Genomic DNA, 10,711 nt, shown 5'->3' with positions numbered 1-10,711 from the left:
TTTGCTAATTTTGGACAAAGATTTTTGTCAACGTTAATATTCAAGCCGAACAAACCGAAGTCACCATACCGAATAAACTAAAACCAAAAGGAGAAAAGCCGAACCTTACCGAATTGAATTAGGTACGGTATTAGTATAACATTTAAGAAATCGAATACCAAAATATCTAATTACCGTTTCGTAATGCACCGACCAACGAGCACCCCTGCATGCGACAAATAGCAATTAATATACACATATATAAGTACATTGTATGCATGTCTCTGCAATCACAGGCTATCTATTACTCCCATCTTCTTCTGTCATCCCCTACTCCGTAGCTACTCTCTCATCCCCGGCGGCGTCACCATAAATCACGACCACCGCCAGCAAAAAAATGCCAGGAATTCTTCAAAAGAAATTCTACCATTGCTTTCCAAACTTCAAATGCCTTCCCACAAATCTCTCTCTATCTTTCGAAGAAGAAGAAAATGAACAAACTATCAAAAACTTCAACTCTGTTTTCGACATTCCTTCTGATTCCGCCACTTCTAAATCTCTCACTAATTCCTCCACCTTAACAGAAGATTACATCTTCTCTTCTTTTGAAGATTCAGAATATTCTGATACTGATTCCAACAATATTCCCGATTTCTCCAATGTCTTTGCATCTCAACGCTTCTTCTTCACTTCTCCTGGTAACTCCAACTCCATTGTGGACTTTCCGACGACCCCTTCGCCGGAGAAGAGAGAAGAGGCGGTGGTCAACGGCGGCGTTGCCATTCAAACTTACTCGCCTGACCCGTATTCCGATTTCCGACGATCAATGCAAGAAATGGTGGAAGCTCATGAGTTGACTGACGTGAAAGCCAATTGGGAATTATTGCATGAACTCCTCCTCTGTTATTTAAACCTTAATCCGAAACATACCCACAAATATATCGTTGGTGCTTTCTCGGATCTTGTTGTTTCTCTCATGACGTCATCGAGCGATCAAGAAAAAAGACGAAAGGTACAGCTAAACGGTGAACAGTCAACCATCTTATTGTAAAAATTGAATAGATTCAATTTACTATCATTAGGATCTTCTAAAAAGGTTAACTAAACCCAGCAATGACGATATCGGAGGAATAAGCAACAACTAACGGCTACAGCCAGAGTGGATTCAGTTCATTAGTTATGGGTTCCAGCGAACCAGTAATTTTTATTTAGAACTTGTGTTTGTATTGAAAAATCCATTAAATGTATAAGAATATTTAGCTTGGAATCTATTAATTCGTTCATCTAGTTAGTATTGTATATGAACTCGAGATTTTTGTAGGAACCCATAAACCTAAAATCTTAGATTCGCCTCTGACTATAGCCCGTGTAAATTGCACGGTATAGAGTCATAGTCACATCGGTTGGTTTAACTTTTTTTTTTCTCTCTCTATCTAAACATGTTTTGAAAGTTAGGTTTAGTTTTAAGATTTTTGTTGGATGGCTTTGTGTATGGTGTAACAAAGTTTGACATGTTTTCTTCTAAGAAGACAAAGTTGGAAAAAGAAAATCTAAGAAAACCAAGGAAAGCATGGGATGTTAACGTGCCTCGATGCATGTAATTTTTCTAACGTCTTATATTAGCACCTAGCAGTAGGAGTATTGTATAATAACAATAGGATGTTGCAGTAAAAGAATGTTTTTCCTCGTTTCAGTGAATGTTTGAATTATATTGGGAAATGCTACGGATTCTCGATTTTCTTTAAAATGATTGTCAATTAATTAAGCAGAAAATATTTATTGTGTTAGGGGAAAGTGCATGGACAAAAGAACAGCTTCTTATGTTTGTCCTAAATCTTGCTTTGTGGTCCAGACAACTTTTGGAATTGTTAAGCTGCTTTTTAGTACACAAAAGTCACAAGCAACTTCTGGCTTTCCTTTGTCCTCTAGAGAGCTAAGTGCTGCTACTGGACTTCTAGTTTAATTTGCCAGACAAATAATTTTCAGTTTGTCAAATGTTAAAGGGCAGCTCAATACACTAAACTTCCACTATGCGTGGGGTCTGGGGAAGGGTCGAATCACAAGAATCTATCGTACGCAGTTTTACCCTACATTTCTGCAAGAAACTGTTTTCACGGCTCAAACCCGTGACCTCCTGGCCATATGACAGCTGCAACTTTACCAATCAGACATTATTGTTTCATTTTCCATAATTAAGCAATAAAACAATGTATAAATGTTTTTATTTTATGTTGCAAGAGAAACCCCTCTATATAAGGTCATGTATTGTGCCAACGGGTCGTTGATATTGGTAATTTAGGTATAAGTTGATAATTAATCTACTATCTGTCACGACCCGGAATTTTCATCCCCGGAAGTCGAGATGGTGCCTACTCATAGAAGCTAGGCAAGCTACGAACTTAGAAATCTTTAACTCTTCTGTGTTAATCCTTTTTACAACTCATTTTAACAAGTGATAAACACCTACATGACAACGGAATATGAGATTTAAGCGGAAGTCTTAAATAAATATAAAACCAAAATGTTTCGAAAGTCAACACATGCCTCTACCCAGAAACTGGTGTCACAATATCCACAGACTACTAAGAGTACTACATACAACAATTTTGAAGGAAAAATAACATTGTTTGTCTCGGATACATGAGATAACAGAACATCATAAAAGATAGAGGAGATGACGAGCCTGCGGACGCATGCAAGGCTACCTCGGTGTCTTGGTGGACTGAAGGCTGGCTCCTCTACTGCTGCTGATCAAGTGCCGCTCCGCTATCTGCACAGAGTGCAGAGTGTAGTATCAGCACAACCGACCCCATGTGCTAGTAAGTGTCTAGCCTAAATCCGGCAAGGTACTGACGAGGCTAGGACTAGACTCCAGATAAACCTGTGCAGTTATATAATATACAGCAGAAATATAAACAGGTAATAACAGTTTGAAAGGGAGGGGGAAACATGCTTCGGGAAAACATATTAATTCTATCAGAAACTTAATAAAGTATGAAAGGACACTCGACGTCTATAATTAATACAATAACAATAATGTTGCGGCGCGCAACCCGATCCCTTATCATTTAACATTGTTGTGGCGTGCAACCCGATCCAATATAATATCTAATAGTGTTGCGGCGTGCAACCCGATCCAATATAATATCTAATAATGTTGCGGCGCGCAACCCATTCCAAATATACAGTCCACAATAATCATAATTAACCGTCCAGCAAGGGATCAACAATAGACTACACTATCCCAGCAAGGGAACTCCACAGTACAAGTATATACGTCCCGGCGAGGGAGAAACAGCCATAGCCAAACTTGTTCCAACACCTAGCTATCTCAACTAGTTTCAACATCTAACTACCTCAGCTATGACTAAACTTGTTACAACACCTAACTACCCAGTTATAACCAAACTTGTTACAATACCTAACACGAAGAATCATCAACCTAGGCGTCAGTAATATCAATTAATAACACAATGCAAGGGAACCTCAATTCAACAATAGCCCGGCAAGGGGCAACATAATTATCTCTTTTCTTTCTCACTTTTACTTCATAATTCACTTCACAACTCGAGCCAATGCTCTAGAGTTTCGATTATCACTTATACTTTCACAATTCATTATACAACTGGAGCCAACGCTCCTAAATGTTCATAGGTCACAATTCTTTCCACAACTTTACACTACAATTAGAAATCTTCACCAAGGCATGAATAATACAACGAGATCATGAAAATCACAAGATAAGACTCACGGTCATGCTTGACATAGATACTCGTCACATGCTTATACGTCGTACTCGATAAGAAACAAATAGCAAATAGGACACAACTCTTAATCCCTCAAGCTAAGGTTAGACCAAACACTTACCTCGATGCCTCGAACACAACTCAAGCTTCAATTATAGCTTTACCCCTCGATTCCTCCGCCAATTCGCTCGTATCTAGCCACAAGTTACTTACTTACATCAATAAATGCTAAATGAATCAATTCTAATGCATGAAAATAGGTTTTATAAAGATTTCCCCAAAAAGTTAAAAATCGCCCCCGGGCCCGCTTGGTCCAAACCCGAAATTCGGACCAAAATCCGATTACCCATTTACCTCCGAGCCCGGATATATAATTGGTTTTGGAGTCCGACCTCAATTTGAGGTCTAAATCCCCAAATTTCAATATTCTTAGGTTTTACCCAAAATTCCCAATTCCACCATGAAAATAATTGATTTGAAGTTGAAATCATGTTAAAAGATGTTAATGATTGAAGAAAACTAGTTAAACATTACTTACAATTGATTTGGAGAAGAAAGGTTGTTTGAAAAATCGTCTCTTATATTTTTGGGGTTTTGAAAAATGAAAATAACTGGAAATCCCGTCTATTTATACCCCTCTCAGACCCTCTTCGCAGACCGCATAAAAAGGACTGCGGCCGCGGAGCTCCATTGCGGACCGCATAAAAAGGACTGCGGTCGTGGAGCTCCACCGCGGGCCGCAAGAAATCGAGCATGGCCGCGGAGGCTTCACCTTGCTCACCGCGGACCGCACAAATCCCACCGCGGTCACGGAGCCCCCACCGCGGCCGCGAAGTTTCCACCGCGGACTGCGAGACCTGGCTTCAGAGACCTGCAACTTCTCTGAATCTGCAACTTTTTCCTGAGTTCAAAACTTGGCGAAACACATCCGAAACACACTCGAGCCCTCTGGGCTCCTAACCAAACACACGTACTAACTCAACAACATCATACGAACTTATCCATGCAATCAAATCTCCAAAATAACCTCAATAACAATGAGTCAAACCTCAAAATCAAGAACTTTTTCTCAAACTTCATCAAGTATCAAATTTTGCAATTTAGGTCCAAATAACGTCAAACGACGTCCGTTTTCAACCAAACTTTACAGAAATGACTTAAACCATATATAAGACCTGTACGGGCACCGGAACCAAAATACGGAACAGATACCATCTCTTTCTAATCAAACTTCATTTCAAATTTCCTAAAAAAATTTAAAAAAATAATTTCCTATAAAAAATTTATTTCTCGGACTCGGGACCTAGGAATTCGATTCTGGGCATACGCCCAAGTCCCATACAAGTCCGGTCAAATTTATTCATTTTATAGTCAAAACTTATTGTCACACCTCCTTTTTCCATACCCGAGAGGGTACAAGGGAGTTTTTCCAATTAAAGGACAATCGAAACGGGATTCGTTTATTTATTTCAGAGTCGCCACTTGGAAGATTTAGGGTGTCCCAAGTCACCAATTTTAATCCCGAATCGAGGAAAAGAATGACTCTATATTACAGTCTGCGTACCAGAAATCCGGATAAGGAATTCTGTTAACCCGGGAGAAGGTGTTAGGCATTCCCGAGTTCCGTGGTTCTAGCACGGTCGCTCAACCGTTATATTCGGCTTGATTAATCTGATTTTATACAAATATGAACTTATGTACAATTTTAACTTTTTACTGCTTTCATAATTATTTATTATTTTATAGGACTTGCAACGTTGTGGAAACATATCTCGAACCACGTTACATCAATGCACCCGTGATTATTGACATATCTCGACTCGGTTGAGATTTGGATTTAGGTCACATAAATGTGCACCCGAGTTAAGGAAAATAGATTATTAAAAGTGTGCCTAAAGCAACTAGCGTATTGTTATTTGGAGAAGGCCGTAAAATTCGCTAAACGGCCTGTCCCGAATTCTAAGTATTTTAACATATACATTTAGAGGGCCCCGCAGCTTATACATTTTTAATTTGTCGAGGCTCGTCTCATTCATTATTAAAAAGAATTTGCAACGTCATGGAAATGCATCTCAGACCACGTCACAATCAATGTACCCGTGATTAGAGACACATTTCGATTTCGTTGAGATTTGGATTTGGGTCACATAAATGTGCACCCGAGTTTAAGGAGATAACATTATTAAATACGCGCCTAAAGCGACTAGCGTATTATTATTTTGGGTAGGGCCGTGAAATTTGCTAAACGGCCCTTCCCGACTAAAAAGAAATTCTTAAACCTTTACTGAGGGTCCTGCAAATTTTTTATTATTTTTTTTTTATTTGACGAAACTCGTCTCACTTATTTATTTATTTATTTTTAAAAGGAAAGTAACTACATTTATATTTTTATTTGTTTCTAAATAAAGAAAATCCTAGTTAATTACATGCTAAAAAAACTGTAACTTATTTAATTAATAGATTACAACAGATGCTAACGAAAATTATACTTGAACTTGTAAAAATGAAAAAAATTGTTTCACGCCTTATTCCATAAGCTAATATTACTAAAAATGGAATTATGTATATAAAAAACGTACAAGATTGACTAATGTTACTACAATTAGCCATTTTTAACTGTGGTGAGGTTAACTAAATGATCAAAGCTATAGACTAATTCATTAACCCTAATGGATTCGCAATTTAACTATACTTTATTGAAACTACTCTACATTAGTGTAAGTATACTTAATTATTAATACATAAAATTATCGACTACGACCTTTATTTATTTATTTATTTATTTATTTACTTTTATTATTATTATTGGAGCTATAATGTTGACACTACCCAACCACCTTATTTTTACATTTTTATCAAGTCCACAATCTATCTATGTGAGATTATTTGTAACATGAATTAATGCCAATACTGATGAGAGTATAATCACTTAAGAGGACTAATGGAAATTAGTTTTAACCATCTAAACGAAATACTAATTGGGTTTTGACTAAATACTTCTATCTCATTTATGGACTACTTGAATATATGCATGGAAACAAACAACTAACTAGAGATATGCTACTTATCATGATTTACCCCATTAATCTAATAAAATTGAAAGGTTCATGTTATATCAGCGCATGACCATTTATATGATTCCTTCTCTTTTCAATCCAATTATACAAAAAAAAAAAAAAAAACAGTTCATAAAAAAACTAAATAGACCAGATTGTCTACTATCTGCTTTATTGAAACGGTTCGATTTTATTGCTGCATTTCAACTTCAAAGTTTTATCACTACAAGATTCGAATGTGTACCTGGAATTCGAACTACAAATAGAGAAAAGAGGTCAGGAGCAACAATGTACAGCAGTAGCACAACAACAGAATCCCACAGCAAATAACAACAACAAAACAGCAATAACCAATGTAACAATGGTCAGAACCAAACTGAAAATCCCAGAAAGCTTGACTGAAAATCAGTAGTACTAAACGCAATCCAACAGATGGCAGTAACAAAGTTCTGATTTCAGCAGTAAAGAAAAGAACCTCACTTTCAGTTTTTAGCTCTCAAAGACTGATTTTTAGTTCTGAAAAATTAGCATATCTCTCACTTTTAAGTTCTGAAAATTTCTGTTCTCTCAACTTCCAGTCTCAATCCTTTTTTTTCAGTCTAGTCCCCTTCTCTATATCAACTCCCCTTATTTATAGGCTAGAACTAAACATTATTTATTCAACGCTTTTCACTTTCAGCCTGTATATTCCCTCTCATGTGCATTTATACACTTTTATCATTAATCTCATGCTTATTTTCTGATTTTCCACCCTTAAAGATACCAGATAGGGTGTATTCTGCACTATTAATTCCCTTTTCATTAAATAATTCATTAATTATACACTGAATATTAACTGGCAGGCTACTAACATTAATTATTTTAAATCTTTTAACACCCAAAAATACCCCTGAAAAATCCCCTATTATTATTGCCTTGCCCTCACTCTTAGCAATATGTATTTAAACCTCTCTGATTTACAACTACACCAAATCACTACACAGCTACAACCAATCCTTAAGTCAAATTCACACAAAATGATTCAAGCATCAAAACATACCAACGAAGTGATTCATGCTGTATTCGTCCAAACAAAGCAGTCATAAACTAACTATTCGACGAAGTTGTTCAAATCGAATGTAGCTTATAACGCACACTCAAACAAACAGAAGAAAAATCTTGACCAAATAAAAAGGTCTTGAAGAAGAAGGAGAACTAGTGAACAAAACAAGATTACAAAATAACACTTTAAACAAAGAATCAATAATTCGAAAAATAGAATAATAAAAAAAAACAAGATTAGGAACAACATTTAAAACCAAAGCCATAACAGAAAATAAATAATAATGAACTAAATAATCTTGAAAGAAAATCCTAAAACTTGAACGAACCCAAGTCGATCTCGGAGTTGAACTATTGGAGGTTGAACGGACTGTTTTGTGGACATTGAAAAAGGACGAAGCAGCAGCTGGACGTGTGGACTATGGCGGATTAGCATGGAGGGACGAGGGTGTCGTGGCGTCGAGGAGTAGCAGCGGCAACAAATTTCGGCAAGGCAGAATTGCAACAACCAACAGCTACTCGTGAAATATGAAACAACGACGACAGCAGTAAGGTCGACGAGAGGGGGCTGCTGACGGGCCTGTTTGGTGGTGGCGTTACTGGTTCACTTCCGGGGATGCGAGGGGTCGTTTGGGCAGTGGACGATGGGCAGTGATGGGTGGTGAAAGGGTCTGTTTGGTGGTGGTGTTTGGTGGTGGTGCTTGGACGTGGTGTTTGGACGTGAGGGAGTAGGGTTATGGGGTCAGTGACGACGGTGAGGGAGCTGGGGCGACGACCGGGGGGTAGGGTGGGACTGGTTTGGGTGAGGGTTTTTATAGTAGGGTTGCGGGTGGTTGACGGAGGTGGAAGGGTCGTTTGGTGGTGGTTCCGACGTCGGGGGAGGGGGGGTGCGACTGGTATTGGTGAGGGTTTTGCTAGGGTTTTCTCTTTGTTTCTCAAAAGGAGGAAGAAGATGAATGAACAGTGCACGTTGTTTTTTTAAAAATCTCCCCAACTCCAACCCCTTTGCCCGTGCATTTGTACCCTTTTGCAAAGAAAAATGGACCCCCATGCGTGGTGGGGTTCAAGACTTGTGTCCCCCACGCGTGGTGGGGTTACCCGTGTGTCGTGTTCCGTCCGTGTTCCCCACGCGTGGTGGACTCGGATTATTATGGGCTAGGCCCGAAAATTAGGCCTAAAAATGGGTAGTTTGAACCCGAATATTATTCTTTTGCCCGGACCCGAGAAATAAGAACACGACGTTGCTCAACTAATTATGTAAGCAAAATAACTACCAAAAGACTAATATTTAAGACAAAACTATATCTTTTTAAATATTTTTTCAAGATTAAAATAGCTACAAAATATTAATAAAACTATTTTTGTAATTTTCGTTTTTATATAAAGATAAAATATAAAATAATATTTTTGTATTTTTTCAAAATTAAAATGACTACAAAACATTAATAGAACTATATATATATTTTGGTAATTTTCGAAATTATATAAAGTACAAAAGTAAGGTATAATTTTTTGTATTTTTTCAAGTTTATGAGAAATACACAAACTAAAATTTATATATATATTTTTGTAGTCTTCTTTTGCGGCGAAATAAGATAAAATAGTCAAAATAGCTATATTAGACTCAATTCAAATATTAACGTCTTGTAGCCCTCTTTTCTTTCTTTCTTTTTTTATTTTTTTTTATTTTTTTATTTTTGATAAAACTAAAATTCTAAATTGAGCTACAAACTACATTGACTCCAAAAATACTAATTAAACTCCTAACAAAAATTATCATACACAATTAAACACCAATTAAAACAAAATTGCATAATTTGACATTAAATGCTAACAATGCAAAAATATTCCTATTTTTGTGACTTTCATTTTTTTTTGTAAAATAAACTTAATTAAATACTAAATGAAAATGTGATATATTCTATATTTTTATTAATTAAAACAAATAAACATGAACTCATAAAAATACAAATAATTATACAAAAATACCACAAAAATAACAAAAATTACACACAAAGGAAAATTGTTTTATTTTGAATTTTTTGGGAGTAATTCTTTCATAGGGCAAAAATCACGTGCTTACAGCTGCCCCTCTTTGCCCGAAGACACGAAGGGTTTTCGTGCAAAGATAAAGTGAGCGATTTTTGCCCGTCCGAGTACTCCGTGTGAAGCAATTTTTTTGAAAAAGATTTAACCGAACCTTTGCTTCAAAGGTTTTCTACATATCCCTGGCTAAAGGGAATCAGGTTAATGTAGTTCGGGAAGTTTTGGTAGCTGGGACTACCGTGGGACTGCAATGTTATTGCTGTTGCATGCTATTACCACTGCTTACCGATCTCCTTGTTACACCGTGCTTAAAAGAAAACAAGAAGCTAGGCTAGACTGCAACTTGTTCTTGTTGCCTTGCTTTCTTGTCGGCTTGTGCTTCCTCCGGTGCTTTTCTTCCGTGAATTTGGGGATGACACTGGCCCTTTGCTTTTTTGAATACTAGTTTTCATCATTTTGTTCGGTCCGCTGGGGACATGGCTTTCTTCATTAAGATTTTCGGCGGTTCCTCTAGGGATATGGCTCTCTTCATCAGATTTGTTATGCTGGGCATAATTTAATGTTCACAGGCCGCTTCTTTCAAGACGCGTCTTTTCTTTCTTTTGACTCATGCGCTTGAACTTGTGTTGGGACCTCTTGTTGCAACCTTCTGCTTTCCGGTGTTGGGGATTTTTATTGTTTCCTGCTGGGGATTCCTGTTGTAACCTTCTACCTTCCGATGGGTTACTGATTTCAAGATCTGCAGTATAAGACTCAAAAGTATTCCTCTCGTTATACAGGTGGGCGCCTGAATGCAAAAATATGAAATGTATGCCCGCATTATACTGGTGAGCGACTTAGAAC

General features: G+C 37.3%; 1 protein-coding gene across 1 annotated transcript; it reads left to right on the top strand.

Annotated features, from left to right (window-relative positions):
* The first annotated feature begins 286 nt into the window (after nucleotides 1–286).
* On the top strand, nucleotides 287–1,448 carry LOC107801140 (transcription repressor OFP16-like). Its single transcript, XM_016624427.2, has one exon. The coding sequence runs from the start codon at nucleotides 377–379 to the stop codon at nucleotides 1,028–1,030; it is 654 nt and encodes a 217-aa protein (XP_016479913.1). The 5' UTR covers nucleotides 287–376; the 3' UTR covers nucleotides 1,031–1,448.
* The last annotated feature ends 9,263 nt before the right edge of the window (nucleotides 1,449–10,711 follow it).

Source organism: Nicotiana tabacum, chromosome 7 (genome assembly GCF_000715075.1).
Source record: "Nicotiana tabacum cultivar K326 chromosome 7, ASM71507v2, whole genome shotgun sequence".
NCBI classification, from domain to species: Eukaryota; Viridiplantae; Streptophyta; class Magnoliopsida; order Solanales; family Solanaceae; genus Nicotiana; species Nicotiana tabacum.
This window is presented reverse-complemented; position numbering and strand designations above follow the sequence as displayed.